The sequence below is a fragment of the Cupressus sempervirens genome, chromosome 10 (assembly GCF_028749045.1).
Source record: "Cupressus sempervirens isolate cs-2001-9-10 chromosome 10, ASM2874904v1, whole genome shotgun sequence".
Lineage (NCBI taxonomy): Eukaryota > Viridiplantae > Streptophyta > Pinopsida > Cupressales > Cupressaceae > Cupressus > Cupressus sempervirens.
In genome coordinates, this window is record NC_143127.1 from 151942179 (window position 1) to 151959066 (window position 16888).

The 16888-nt window shown below is 34.1% G+C and overlaps 1 protein-coding gene across 1 annotated transcript; it reads right to left on the reverse strand.

The window, feature by feature from the left end:
* Window positions 1–373: 373 nt before the first annotated feature.
* Window positions 374–2073, reverse strand: LOC149533027 (uncharacterized). The gene is made up of 3 exons (XM_089805792.1): window positions 1872–2073; window positions 911–1549; window positions 374–798 (listed from the first exon to the last, which is right to left on the reverse strand). Exons 1-3 carry the CDS (start codon window positions 2071–2073, stop codon window positions 374–376), a joined length of 1266 nt encoding a protein of 421 aa, XP_089661918.1.
* Between the last annotated feature and the right edge of the window lie 14815 nt (window positions 2074–16888).

The following is a 16888-nucleotide window of genomic DNA, read 5'->3' on the forward strand; positions in this document are numbered from 1 at the left end:
TGGTGTGCACTACTTCATGTGCCACTACTACCCCTTCAAAAATTGATCGGCCTGGCAGAAAACCACTCTGCTCTGTGGAGATAATCGAGTTCAGCACCTGCTTGAGTCTGTTGGCCATCACCTTTGAAATTATCTTGTAAACTGTGTTACATAGTGAGATGGGTTTGAAGTCCTCGAAAGTTTGCTGAGTTTCCTTCTTTGGCACAAGTGTTATAAAGGTGTTATTAAAATCTTTCAAGATGAAACCCCCTTGCCTTGATTCCTCTACTACTTCCCATAGGTCTTTCAGGAAGATATGACTCAATTTTTGAAAGAACATTGCTGGAAAACCATCTGGTCTTGAAGCTTTATCCCCTCCTAACCCTTTCAAAGCTTAAACTACTTCACTTTTGTTAATTGTCCCCATGAGAGCTATGTTCTGGGCTTCAGTGATCGTTGCTGGAATGATATTCAAAACCCCCTCAACCCCTTGAGCATCCCTTTCTACTTGCTGCTTTCTATGTGAAAAAAAGTTTACAGCTTCCTTATTTATTTCCTCACTGTCTTTCTTCTGAATACCATTCATATCTTGGATTTCGTAGATACTATTTGCTGCTATTCTGACTTTGACTGAGTTATGAAAGAAAGTAGTGTTTCTGTCCCCTTCCTTTAGCCATACTTCTCTGGATTTCTGCCTCCAAAAGGTCTCTTCTTTATTTAGACAAACTTCCAGTTCCTTCTTAAAAAATTTCTCAACCTTGAAATCTTCTTCAAACATACCATATTCTATTACTTTGAGGCTTAGATTTCTTAATTTCTCTTCAATATCCTTTTTTTTAATAAAAAATGTTCCCAAAATGCTCATGGTTCCATATTTTAAGTTGTTCTTTAAAATATTGCAGCTTTTTAAAGAAAATGAAAGCTTTGTTACCTTTTCTCAGTGGGGCCTTTTTCCACCATTCCTCAATCATTTTCGAGAAGCCATCCAATTTCATCCGCATTGCCTCAAATTTGAAAGGACATCTATCAGGCATTTTTTCATCTTGAATCCTAAGTATTATAGGAAAGTGATCTGAACCTTGGTAAGGGAGGATTTTTGCATCACAAGACCAATTAACCTTTGCCCAATCCCCTGCCACTAGAAACCTGTCCAACTTTTCAGCTATATGCACAAAACCTTCTCTTCGATTGGTCCATGTGAAGTCATCTTTTTTGAAATTTATATTTATTAAACCATTGTTATTGACAAAGGCATTGAAATCTTTTTGACTTTCTGAAAGCCATCCTTTCCCCCCTTTTTTGTCTTTCGGATTTAAAATAGCATTGAAATCCCCTCCTAGGATAGTCACTTCATTGCCCGTTTCCTGCACTTTCTCTGCTAGAGTTTGCCATAATATTCTCTTCTGGGCATTGTTATTTGGACCATAAACATTTATCACCCTAAAGAAGTAGTGAAGGTGTTTGACATAAACCTTTGCCCATTGCCAATTTGCACTTGAAAAAGTCTCCGAGATGGATATTGTTTTTGATTTCCATAGAACCACTAGACCTCCAGACGCACCCTCTGCTCCTGTCAGCATACATTCCCATCACCTAAATTTGTTTTTAAAACTAGCAAAATCTTCTTCTTTGATCTTGGTTTCTTGAAGAAAAACCAGATCCAGTTTCGATTGATCAAGGCACCTCTTGATCAATCGAATCTTGTTAGGGGCATTGCAGCCCCTGACATTCCATGATAGTGTTTTCATGGCTCCTGGGAAAAGGCTAAGCCTTTTCCTGATCTCAAGATTTTGGTTTGGCTTGCATCTTTGCCTATTATTTCTAACTTAACCTTGATAGATTTGGTCCTCTTTTCCCTTTCCTTCCAACATTAGGCTTCTTCTTTTGTGTACTGGTCTGTTCTAAAGACCTTTCCTGCATGATGCCTGGCACTTCTGAAAGACCGAGGTCATTTAAAGGATCCTTTTCTATGGGTGACTCCTCCTCATCTTTACCACTACAACTATCCAAGGTTTCCTCAAAGGATTCACTTAAATTTCTGCCTGGGGAGACTTCAATATCTTTGAATACTAACTCCTCTTCTACTAAGGGCATCTAACCACTCAGAGTTTTATTCAAATCCACCTTTTCTCCTGATAGATTCAGCTGATCATGTAATTCTATCTCTTCATTCTGTGGATCCAACCTTCCACTCTCATCCACCAAGTTTACCTGTCCTTGTGTTCCCATATCTACTGACTGAGTGTCATCTTGCTCCTTATTGACCCTCGAAACTATCTCTTCTTCCCAGGGAGTTTCCTCTACCACTTGAGTGGAGTATTCTTTTCCCCCCAGGAGGTCTGTAACAGCTACTCTGCTTTCCATACCCCTTTCCTCTATTATCTTCTGTGTAGGAGATACCAGATTATCTTTTAAATTATTCAGGGGGGATTGGTGCTTTTCTTGTAGATCTTGTTGCATCTGACCTTCCATCTTCTCCAAATCATCTAGGAGCTTGTTTACCTCTAGACCTTTACCTTTCCAATTTCTTTCATTTAGAACTGTTGCTGAAAAAGTGTTGTTTACCTCCCCTTTCCATATTTCAATATGTTGCTTCCACACTCCATTTTCCATGCTAAGATTGATGTAGTCTGGGCAAGGATTTCCCTCTTTTAAAAGAATTAAGATCCTCAGATGGGAAGAAGAATCTTTTTTATTTAGGGCCATCTCAGAACTAACATAATCTCCTATTGTGTTACTAATCTGTGCTAGCACCTTCTCTTCCCAGTATTCTGTTGGTAGATTATGAAGATTGACCCAAATAGGGAGAGACTGTATTTTTTCTTTGCTCGGGTCGAAGTTTGGCCTCCATTCCTTGGTTATGATACCCTTTCCCTCCAATAAATAAGGACCATTATCCAGAATGGCTTTTTTGGCTGCTTTAATCGGAGCTATGCCCATATAGAAGCCATTCGAAAGGGTTTTTAAAATGCATTCCACCCCCCATAAGGATTTGCAACCCATTCTAACAGTTTTAACCGATGGCCATGGGCCCAGCCATTTAAAAAAGAAAGCTTTCTCCCTCAAATCGTTAACAGAATCATTTGGATTTTCACTATTAATGCAGAAATAGACATTACCTCATAAGTGACATTTTCTTCTGAGATGTTGTTTGCCTCCTTCACCGTCGGTTTCGCCCCTTTGACTGCTTCTTCTGTTTGCTTTGGTTTGTAAAACTTGTGGGCAATCTTTGAGTAGTCAAACTTATCAAAACGTCTGTAGAAAGGATCACTCGTGTTTCTCCCAGTTCCCCAATGCCATTCGCTCCTTCCATTTTGCCTACTTTGTGGATGCGGGAAATGCTCTCGTTCTTGGTAAGCAGGAAAGGCTAAATGCCCTCCATTCCTCCTGTAATGATTCATAGGCCATATTCAAGAGAGTTGGTTCCCATAAGACCAACCTTCATGGCACCGAAACCCCGAACGGCTTTCTCCGCCATGTCCATAAAAACCTCGCCCTGAAGCAGAAGACCGATGCCCTCCGCATTCAATTCTCTGGTTTGCCCGCTCTTGCTCCATTTTTTAAGATCTATTGCGCTGACACTAATTTAATTGCAATTTTATTAGAAAAGAAAAAGATTAATTGAGAGGAAAGCATGTTGTAACTAAACTTATGCATGCATGTGAAAACAAATGTACTAAAGATAGAAAACTAAGTATAATATGGTTGCATGATTTGAGAGATCAAATGCATGCAAAAATACTAATTGTGCATTTATATTTATTTTATAGAATTAAAATATAGTTATCATCTTTTATTTATTATTTAAAAAAAATAATTTTTTTGGAATTATTTATTAATTCCAAAAATTTAAAAATATTATTATTTATTAATTTCAAAAATTAAATTAATACTACTCATTTAGTTATAAATTGGATGTTGGTATTAAAGAATCTTTAAGTTTAGTTAAACTATTAGTTGCTTATAAATGATTTTATATTTATTAATGCAAGTGGGAAGTTAATAAATAATTGTAATTTAGTTATATTTTAAGAGAAACTATAGTGGAGTTCACTATATAATCATCTAGTTATAAATATTTAATATTATGAGAGAAATTATAGATAACTTAATTATAATTATAATTTCAAGTTTGAGTTATCTCAAGTTGCATTATGAATTAAAAGAAAATTAAATATTAATATTAGACTTAAATAGAAGTCAAATTAATATTTTAGAAATGAAATAGATATTAAGATTTAATCTAATAATAAACATTTATGATATTAATTAAATCATTCATGATTTAAGATTAATTAAATTAATAACATGATAATATTGCATGATTGATAACCTTTATCCATTTGTAATACGATTATGAAATGAAAGCTTGAATTTGACACAAATCATTTTTTATGGAATTATATTTAAAATAAAAATAAATAACTAAAAAAGACTAAATAATTACATTTGTTTTAAATGCATGTTGAGATGGCATGTTTTATTTTGTGGTGGGTTTGGGGGAAACCTAGTAGTATGACCAGATAGGCATGTTTACCAGAGGCTTGGAAAGTGGTTGTTTTTGCGATGCTTTTATGTGATGTTGTTTAGTCTTGATTATTTTATTCTCAACCAATGTGCGATATCCATATGTTTGTATGATGAGATCGAGTTATTTTTTTGTAAGCTCATATATTGTGATTTTCTTGGTGTAACGTATGAGGTTTTCCATCATTTATCTATTGGTGCTTTCCAGTTGCTTGTATAGGACTAAGGTGAATATTGTGATTTATCTATTGGTGCTTTCTAGTTACTTGTATGGGACTAAGGTGAATATCAATTATCTATTAGTGCTCTCCAATTGCTTGTATAAAACTGAGGTAAATATCAATTATATATTGGTGCTCTCTAATTGCTTGTATAAGACTGAGGTGAATATTGTGATTTTATGAGATATACTACAATGAGCTTAGGGTAGGTTATCTATATGTATGTTGGGAAGTTGCTTGCTGTGGAGGTCGGAGCCCTAAAGAAGTTGTTTGGGTAACCCATAGTAAGTTGTATTAATAAGTGATACCATTTCATTAAATTGGTTAAAATGAATTAACATGAGTTAGTGTTTTACCTCGCTCATACCTTGAGTGCTTGTATAGGTTAGGATGGGAGTAGAGAGGATTCTTGGTTGCGACCTTACCTCGTTAGTATGCCTTATCTGTAAGAAAGGATATTGATGTTGCATAGAGTCATTAGGGGGCTAGAGTCTAGAGAGGCTGCCAGGGCAACCTTAGAGTTAGCTCATGTGATGACACTTGACCACATGCATATTAGGTTTCGTATGTGTCTATGTTGCCTGTGGGATTAGATGTTACTTGTGTACTTGGTACCTTTGAGATAGATTGCTATCAAGATTCCTTGACCTAGATTCTTGCTTCAACTTTTAGATTGTTATCTGTATGGGACTTGAGATTATCTCCTCAGCACGATGGGAGTGGTCCATTTAGGTTCCATGAGGTCGGTGGTAGTGTTTCTTATACCATTGAAATCTGAAACCTGGATGTCATTGCTGGATGTACTTGTGCAATTGTTCTAGTCTTCTATTCTTCTGATCTTGTGATTATGTTCTATGATCATATTCTGATTTATTGTACTTTGATTTTGAGGTTCTATCAGAGGTTGTATCTTGTCTTGGGGTAAAAGCACAAACTTGTGTCACCTTTTATAAAGAAAAATGATATCAAAATGCAACTATTCAACTTTAATGACATAAAAAATGGTATTTGTGTTTAGAATTTGAAGATGATGTAAACTAATGAAATGTGTAGAATTAGATGAATTTTATGCCTATAATTTTTATAAAAAAATTGAGCAAGAATTTATTCATTTTATAAAATTTTGAAGTCCCCTTTTAAAGTGTAAAAATTATAGGGTATAGTTCTTGTCAAACAACTATATGCAAATCATCTTTTTTTGTTCTAATTTGAAAACATCTTATAGATGACACGAAGAGATAGGGAAAAAAAAAAAAAAAAATTATTTTTTATGCATATTTTCTTTGTTATAAGTACTCAAGGTCGACCTTATCGAAATCCAATTGATTTCTCCTCCCGTCAAAACTTCCCTATCAAATCTACACCTTTTTGGAAAAAAAAAAAAAAACATATTCCTGAGGACTCTCTCCTCTAGACATAAATATAATTTTTTTATTTTTTTGATATGATTTACTATTTTTTCCTTTTTGAGGGAGACTCTTTTGAAATGTTAAAATATCAACTTATAATATTTCAAAATCATAACATATTGTAACTAATCAAAACACTCTAAAATTTATATAATGATATAAAATCTGAGATCTATAAAAAGATTTTTTTTTTTTTTTTTTAAATTTTTAAATTGAGTTTTCATAGAGAAATGAGATTTGACCAAAAATAGGTTTTGGTATCCTAAAAGGTGACACATATATTTGCTTTTACCCTTTGATGTATATTCTTGTAGCATTTTATACCCTATGACTTGTGCAGAGGATGATTATGCATATTGGATTATGCCATGTGACATCTTATGTACTTGTATATTATTTCATTTGATTTCATACTTGTGGTTATCCTATGACGTGGACTTTGTTATGTATCAAATTTAATTTTAATAAAACTTATGTATGTGATTCAATGTCATGGAACCCTTGAGAGATGTAGTTGTTATTGTATTGCTTATGTATGTATGTGAGTTATTGCTTCCGCTATGTTATCTCTTGTTATTATAATCTTTAAATAAAAAAATGTTTAGCAAACTTAGTGACTTAATAGGTAATTTCTTTTGGGTTCTCTGGCAGGGCATTACAAAACCTTTCTAATCTAAAATTTCAAATCATTATTAATGTGACATTGCCTAATTGTGCATTTTTACCATATAAATTTTCAAGAGTCTCTCATGCCTTGTTAGGTATTTTTCATGATTCAATATAAAATTTCAAATCAAATGAGACTATAATGAAGATATATATCCAAGTATTTTCTCATATTTATTCTCTCATCTTGTTATTGCATTAGAATATTTTAGTTTGTGATGCATTATTATGAGATGTTAAGAGTTCAATTTTGATTTCCCCATCATTTGAACATAAAAACATGTAAAAGAATATGATCAACCATTACTTTATTAACCCCTAAGTACCCAATCTAGAATCCATATGATTTGGTGCTTTGTGCTAAGTGCATTTACAATTTCTAAATGCCAAAAAATATCAAGTTTTTTCTCGATCTTACAACTTACAAGTGCCAAATTTGGTGTGATGCTCAAAATGCTAGTTTTACATAGAATGAGATCAACTTGACCATACCATTAAAAAGCATAAGAAAAATCACACTATTTCACATAAATGACCTCAAAAAATGTTACTATATAAACATGAATAGATTCTTGGAAAACCTACAAATGTGGACTACTTAGTAGCACCTATGAGAATTTGTAATTTCTGGAGAAATAAACTTCAAAACTAAAAACTAAAATGCACCATTGTGAAAATCAAAATATTATAAACCCAAATTCAAAAAGGCCATTGAAAAAAGAGGATGTATGCCTAAGATATGATCATTTGAAAATTTCCTTCGAATCTAAAAATGTAAATTGAAAGGGAGCATTTTTCCCTAAAATGTTCATGTAGTTCTAACTTCAACATTGTGTGATAGAATATTCATTTCATACCAATTTCTTTGCTCTAAACTAGCATTAGAATCTTTATAATATTTGACATAATATTCTTGTGCTATCCAACCAAAATAATCTAAGAAGAATCTTGGAATATTTTGTGCATTTCCTAGTTCTAATAGGTAGATATGTGGGACAACTCTAGCTAGTGGTTGAATGTCATGTGATAGGGACTTCAACAACACATCTTTCCAGACAGTACAACCTACTTACATAGTTGTTAAATATTTTCATTTTTATACAACATTTTGATTTTTTTAGAAAAGGTTTTGGAATATATAATACTCTTCTTTCCAAATGGATTGATCATGAAAAAAATTAAATTGAAAAATGGGTGAAAGTGAAATATATTTATTTATTAGTAATAAACCTATGCCTTGAAATGTTTTTCAAGGGATGTCACCTGTAACAACTTTAGTAAATAATTTCACAAATAACCTATTGATCTCATATTGGTTTTGACTAATGATTGTTTACACACTTATGTCATTTACTTAGTTCATGTCGAACAAGTAATACATGTAGAGCACAACATGTGTAGAATAGAGTATGCTGAGTCCACAGTGAGTGTCAAGCCACTCAAGTGCCAAGTAGACAATGTATGCCGAGTGATTCATGAGCCGAGCAAGCAGTGCATGTCGAGTGATACAGATGTCGAGTCTTAGTGAAGAATTCAGTATATGCCGAGCATCAGAGACTTCAGATGCTGAGTGAGACAATTTTTTTATAGTTGTTTTAATGGCACAAACAACTATTTAAACCATTTTTGAACCGACTAAAGATTGAATTGCAATATTTTGGAGATAAGGACGAATCTTAAGTTGGATTCCCAATGCAATTACATGCAATCAATTAGAAAAAGAGAAGGTTTAAGAGGAAAAATGGATGAATCACAACCGTTGATTCATACCTAACCCTAAGTCATCTAAGTCTTCTTAAGGAGGACAAACCCTAAATTCTCAAGAGTGCGAAGAAGGTGAATGAAGGAGAGTATAGAGAAGTTTACATGTGCAAACAAAGCATTCATGGTGGCTAAGGAATTATGATCTGAGATTGCATTGCAGAATCAATTAAAGGAGAACAAAGGAAGGGAAGAGCATACAACAGAGAGACATCTGATCAAGAAGTATAGAGAAGACATTAGTTTAGAGGTGATCTGTCATCAAGCAATCAAATGCTAACCACAGGATCATTGCGAAATCATTTTAGCAAGTGAATCAGTCAATTCTCTTAATAGAGTAGTCCTAACAGGCTGTATTGGAATCCTTTAACAGGATGCTTACTTAATTGTGAGTTAAAGTCCTTTAGCAACGCACACTTCTAACAGGGTGTTGAAATCCTTTAACAGGGTGAGACCTAATAGTCTTTGTAAGCCTTTAACAAGGCAAACCTTTCACAGGGTAGATCATGTCTCATGATCAAAACATTGTAACCTTCATTGGATATACTCTATTACTGTAGTAGTGAAGATTTGTGGGTGTCATCCCCACCCCAATTTTGTCTTCTCATTGGAGGGTTTTTGGGTAATCATATATGGTGTCATACATGTGTGAATTTTTACTTGCTTACATGTTTTAGATGTATATGCTTTACATGTTATTTCAATTTACTTAGTAAATGTATGAGATGGATGTGTGGTGAAAAGTTTTATTGGTCAAAGTTTAAACTATTGATTCACCCCCCCTCTCAGAAGTTTACCATTCCTATTGTAATTCCAACAATTGGTATCAGAGCCTTGTTCTCTAAAAGAGAAGCTTTGCAGCTTTGAGGAAAGATCTTGAAATGGAAGTCTACATGTTGGGAAAGACTATTGAGAATCAGGAGATTGAAATACAACTCATACTACATCAACTAATGAAGTAAGAGAAGAACTAAAGAAATCCTTGAAGAGCAGGAAGGAAATTGCTATTGCAGAGAATGACACACAATACAAAGAGATGGACACTACTAAGTTATTTGTTGATGGAGACTCCAATGAATTTGATGCAACAATTGCAGATCTGATAGAAAAGAATAAAGCCCAAGCAGAGGCAATTAGAAATCTCAAGTTAGAGAAAGAATCACAAGCCATACTACTATGTGAGGTAACTGAATAGAAGAAGAAAGCTATGGAAGACAAAGCCATGATTGAAGAAGACAAAAGAGTCTTAGCCAACAGAATGGAAGAGAAATCATCAAAGCTAACCAAGATTTCCAACATGCAATATAATTCTTTGAGTCAAATGATGAATGCTAACTATGAGTTGAATGTCAAGGGCATTGAGATAACAACACTGAAGTTGCAGAATGAGCAATTGCAAAGTGACCTAAAAAGGGAAAATGAATTTGCTAAAAGTTTCGATAAGCCAAATGAAGCCATGAAATACCTTGAGCAATTATTGAGATCCCCTAGATCTAATAATGACACATCTAGATTGGGATACACAAGTATTGAAGAAGGAGAGTCATCCAAAAGTGTTGAAGAAAGGAGCAAAAAAGGTAAGAATTCCAAACCTACTTGTCATAATTGTGGCAAGAAACGACATATTGCTAATGTGTGCAGGAGTAGAACTACAAATCAGAATGTCAAGCATAAGAGCATGGTTCACTGTCATAAGTGCAACAAACAAGGTCATCAAGCACATGAATGCAAAACCAAGACCATGTACACAAAAAGATTTGAAGGATATTGTTATAATTGTTAGAAGTATTGACATAGACCTTTTGAGTGCATATCCAAACCCATGTGGTCATCAAACAGGCAAACAAAGGTAAGGAACAATAGCAATTCTTATAACTAGGATTATAATACAAGATATGGCTATCATTATTGTCAAGAATATGGACATGTTCTTGAGAATTGTATTAGGACACACTTCAGAGGTGACTACAAAAGATAGTTGAGTCAAACCACATGTTTTAGCTATTTGAAGACTAGTCACATCAGTAGATATTGCCCAACAAGGTCAAAGGCACCAAGTTGTGAGTTTGATAAAGGCAAAGGCAAGGCAGATGTTGAAAATGTTAGAAATGAAATGAACAAGACATGGAAGAAGAAAGGTGATTGCAACACATCAAATGGAGAAGGGATCACTTCACCGAACGGGTCAGGTGATCACACCTCATCAAACTAAGCAATGACGAGGTATGTGGGACTAATATTTACATCAATTCCAAAGGATTTAAAACTGAAAAGATTACATAAGCATGAACAAAGATGCAAGATGTTATTAGGAATCCAAGAAAATTCTTTAAGTTTTTTGTGTTACTGCCGAGCATGAAAAGTTTCTTGTATGTGCCGAGTGAAACAAAAACAATGAATGCCAAGCTAACAAACAGGCTAGTTGATGCCGAGCTCGTAATGGTTGCTGAGTGAATGAAATGTTAATGGAAGCTGAGTGAGTCTAAAATTGGTTGATGTTGAGGTTATAGTTGTGTAAGCACTTAGCATTGATTGCAGGGTTTCAAAAGTGTATTTGATCAATTTTTAACTCATTTTTTCATCATTTCAAAATTGAGAAAGAGAAAAAGAGCAAGAGGTGTTCTGGAAATTCTTTAGAAGTGATTGCAAAATATTTGAGTAGCGATTCAACTCCATTTCGTCAAATCTTGCAAGGTATTTATGAAGTGCTGAGTTACACTGTTTATATTTTCATAAACCCTAGTTTCACATAATGACATATAGTTCAAAGAATGTAGAGGGTAAGGAGGTTTTGAATGTTCAGCTAGTTAGTAATGAATTTAAACAACCTATATTCAAAGCCATACCTAATATTGCTTACAAAAAAGACCCCTCCGATGTGTTATCCATGATACCACCAAATGTTTTAATGGTGCAAGATATTAGGAAATGCTATAGCTATAAAATTGGTAGAATTGGTGATATGGAGATTAGGAAAGCATATGATAAACTATGTGATAATGGTGTACTGAGGGAAGAATTCAAAATCATAGAGAAGAAAGGGTTAATACGAGCCTTAGATTTCCCAAATGTGTTCATAAAAAAATGGATTAGGATAGTATTTAGCATGATACATGATGGTTCACTATGGTTGGATAATGGACCTATCAAAATAACCAAGAGGATAATCCATAGGGTTACAGGGTATCCATCCCTAGATCGGCCTAATACCCTAAGAAGCCTAATACCCTAAGAAGTGATTCAAAAGAGGTCATTGAAAAGAATACAAGAGCCATGTGGAACAAGAGAGAAATAACAGTTGACACCATTACTGATCCTTTGATAAACTTTGCAATAAGGGTTATTTCAGACAAATTTTACCAATCCAACAAATTAAACAGTGTGCCCTGTATAGCAGTGGATGTGGGTTATTAAATTGTTAAGAAAGATCACACATATGATCTTGTAGAACTACAATTATAGCAATCAATGGAGAACCTAGGAGCAATAAGAAAGATAAAGAGTGCACAATGAAAATTTGGTTCCATATTGATATGCATTTTCTTTTATGTTCAAACCACTTTTCCTACATTTGGCACAGTTGGTTGGAAAACAAACAGGTCAGTGGCAGTGCAGATTGGTGAGTTCATTGAAAAATTAGGTGAGAATTTTGAATATGTGATGACAAGTTATTTTGAAGACTTTAAGCAGTCAAGGAAGAAAAGATTGAGAATGCCAGTATCACTAGTGGAAAAGCATTATGATGATATATGTTTCCTATTGGATGTCGACTATACATTTGTTCAAGCTGCTACACCAAGGGTAAGATGGTTGAGACCCTTAGGATATGAAATAAATGTTGATGAAACCTTTGCAGCTATTATTGCATTACTTGCAGAAGAGGTAGACAAAAATGCCAAGGTATTTGGAAACTATGAGTTGGCTAAATATAAGATTACCATGGAACTCAAGATTGCCTCTATCATTAAGAAGAAAGATAAGTTGGTGAAGAAACTGAAAGCCAAGTTTGGTGAAGGTGTTGAGCAGGAAGAGGAAGAGGAAGAGGAAGAAGAGGATGAAGATGAAGAAGACTCTCAGACCCAAGCGCCACTAGCTTTAACACAAGGAATGGGTGAAGATCAGGAAGAGGAGGAGACAGAAGTTGCTAAAGGTGCCGAGGTAGAAGAAGCCAAGGAAGCAGCTACTCCCACTGATTAAAAGAAGAGGAAGGCCAAGATAAAACCTGTGACAAGGGTTAAGAAAACTATCAAACCAAGCCCAGCCAAGCCTACAACACCTACTACAAGGGCTAGTGCACGTGTCACTCCTCAAAAGGAAAAGGAAAAAGCCAAACCAGCCAAGCAAGAAGGTGGTGTGTAGAAAAAGCCAAGGAGGAAATACATTGCAGAAGCTGAATCTGAAAAGGAGAAAACAAAATCAGATGACAATACCCAATTCAAAGTGGTGAGTCACAATCCTCTATCAAACTTGGAAAATCTATGTGAGAATGTTAAGACTAATGCAAATTAGTTAGGATTTTCACATGTTGATTTTGATAATCTTGGCAAAGTAGAAAAGAATCAAGTGGAGGAAGCTATTTATACCATGATGGAAAATTTTAAGAAAGCCCCACTAGAAATTGCTAACTCTATGCCAAAAATTTTATATGAGAAAGTTGAGTAGAAGTGGCCCTATTATTTGAACTTGGAGAGACAAATAAGGGAGATTTCACTTGCCCAAGTCATGCCTGAACTTAGTAAGGCACAAATTGCTAAGGCTATGAAGAAGTATGTAGTTTTTGACATGAGTGTTAATGCATAACATGCATTAACATCCTTAATCTTACTAGCATATCTCTTATTCGACTTATGTATAAAACTTCAAAATTTTAAAATTTTGTAACAACTTAGATACCTCAAAATTTGATAACTCCCCTTGAGTTGATAGGTATGTTCTAATCCAAAAATTTTGATCTCCAAGTAAATGACATGCACTATTCTACACATGTGCTCAGCATCTGTTACTTGTTCAACATGAACTAAGTAAATGACATAAGTGTGTAGACACTCATTAGTCAAAGCCAATCTGAGATCAACAATATCCCCCTTTGACATGAGTGTCAAAAACACTCAATTTAGCTTATGTACAAGAAGACATCAATTTAGAGGTGATTTGTCATCAAGCAATCAAGTGCTAACCACAGGATCATTTTAGCAGTAGATGTATATGCTTTACATGTTATTTCAGTTTACTTAGTAAATGCATGAGATGGATGTGTGGTGGAAAGTTCAATTGGTCAAAGTTTAAACTGCTGATTAACCCCCCCCCCCCCACCCCTCAGAAGTTTACCTTTCCTATTGTAATTCCAACATAACCATGTTCTTTGTATTCTAGTACTTACAAAAATAGAAACCACCTTTAGATTAGAGTTGAATGCATTGAAAATATGAGCTATCTCTATAGTCAAAAGTACCATCTCATAAAAGAAGTGAAAAAGTGGAGGACCCTTCATATTGGATGACTTAAACTTAATTTTGGTGGTGCCTATGAGGGTAACCTAGGGAGATCAAGCACATGATACAACATGAAGGGAAGTGATGATTCTATTATGAGAAAATGTGTTTTTTCCCTCCCAAATAGAACCAATAATATTTCAAAATTGAAAGCTTTACCTTTGGGGTTGTAAACATTTAGGGAACTAAATTGTTTGAAGTTGAAAAAAATGCTTTACTTGAGCCTAATTTGGAATGAGTAAGATTTAGTCTTAGTCTTAGGTCTAATTTTTAAAAATATATCATAACTAAATTTGTACCTTACACATTTGGTGCTTGAGTCTATATTGATCCTATTTTTTATCTTCCCTTCTCAATCCAAGGAGAGAAATATTAAATTTGGGAAGTAATTTTATCAACCTTTTTTTATCATCTTAGTGAACACTCATCCTAGTACTCGTTTCACATTTGTTTCTTTAATTACCTTATCAATTTGAACATCTTCTCTTTCACATTTGCATCATATTGATTTTACATCCATTCCACACTCAATCCAACTCAACTCAAACATATTATTTCCTATATATATCAACTTGATCTCCAAAATCCTCAATGTGGTCAATCATGGTAAGCTTAAATAATATTTGCACAAAGCGTGCTGCCATGAATACTTCCACTTGGTATGGTCCAACCTAGGAGATAAAAGGGGCCTAAATACATCATAAAATTCCTTTTATGATTGATTTAACCAAATATCACACAACACCACATCCTACATTAGCAACATTGAGCATAACATGTAGAAAATCATTAAAAAAAGTTGATCGATCAACCCAAATTTATTCTCCAATGCACACAGCGTAATGTTGCTCTAACTATGATATGGCAAGATCCATATAAACCTTTTAAATATTCCTCCAAAGCATATTTGAACCAAAATAATATTAATCCAATCCACTGATATGTCTAGGGACCAACACTAACAAAGAATTTAAACATAGAGAAACATATCTTCAGTTGCAAGGAAAACCAATGTAAGATATTCAAAATGGAACATTTCACAGGTGCAAGAAGCGTGTCCACAAACCACACACCCAAAAACATCAGTACAAAGAATTCTCCAACCTAGTCCCAACAACCAACTTAATTTTCACCAAACAACCAATCACAACTTCAACCTCTAAACTTTTGTGGGCTTATAAAATGATAGTATAACATTCATAGACCATACTCATTAACTCCAAAAATGCAAACCTCCAATTTCTTATGTGAATAAATATATATCGTACTCCCATAAGGACTTCAAATACATTTTCTCACAGATTATCTAGCTTATCATATTGTCACCTTCTAGATATATCAAGTACTAACTAGATATCACTACCAAGCATCATAACAACAACAAAACATTTGAACACTCAATACTGAATCTATATCAACTCCCATACATAAGGCAACATGTCACTTCATTAGGTTGGCATCAACATAAACAAATAGTTGAAAACAATGACAATACTAAACACATTTCTAGTTCTCTATAGGATATTAATCGAGACAATAATTTTAATGTTGGAAAGGCTACTAGTGAAGACAAAATACCTAAATTTGGAATAGAAAATGTTAAATAATTATCACATAATCTATGGTTGGGAAACCTTGTGCTAAGGATATCTATGAGTCCTTGGAGCCAAACATGGTGGTGCAATATTCAACCTTACACATTCACATTTCCTCTTGTGGATGCATCTAATAAAATATTTCCAAAATGTCAAAAATTTCTTTAATCATTTATTCTCTAAAAATTATAGCATGATAAATTTTGTTAAAATTTGTTTTTTATTATTTAGCCTTTAATGAGGTTTTCATTAAAAAGGGGTTTACCTCGTAGTTCAATAGTATCTACAATTTGTGATAAAATAGAGGTTTTGTGGTCAATATTATTGTAAGTTTATCAGAGATTACATCAACACATTGCTTTGGAAATGATTTAGTCTTGTGGTATGACATGTATTCATGGTGTTGATGATGACCTTGTTCAGGGTGCCCTCAAAAGAAATTAATCTGTATGTTAGTGGTTTGTCAAGATAGAGATATGGTATGTAATTGTTCTAGTGAGAGTCACATGCTTGAGTCAATGAGAAGCAACAATTTTGATGAATGTTGTTTGGAAAGAAATGAAGGAGGATAGATGGTGTGAGAAGAGCATAAATGGGAGGAGAGAAGATGCTAGTGGTAGTGTTAAAGATATTTAGAAAGATAAGGTTGAGTATCAAGACATAAGACATAGAGCAATATAGATTATAGTCAAAGAAGAGGAGTGATAAGGAGAGGATATAGATGATACGAATAGAGAATGAAAAACTCTATGAGGTGTTAATGCCTTGACAACATTAATTATCACTACAGGGATGGGTTCCTCCAAATATGACCATGTTGGTTCAGAGCTCTAGATAAAAGTGATAGACAATATTTTAGTGGACCAAACATATTTTAATCTTGCATGTTCTTTCAAATAAATTAAAACTTTAATTAATTTTATTTATAAAAACATATTATTAATATAGTATTTTTAGAAATAGATAATACTAAGAGAGTGGTGCGGGGGGGGGGGGAGGTTTGAATCAGCACTCTACAAACTTTTTCCCACAATTGAATATTGTTAATTACTTCATAATGTGCATATGAAAGTAAACCAACAATGCTAAACAGTAAATATAACCATGCACACAGGTAACTCATAACACCATTATTTGTTAAATAGGGAAACCTTGTCCAAGGGAAAACCCCGGTGGGGATGATACCCACTAGATGATTCACTAAACAATATGATCTTGTTAAGGATATTGACCCTGTT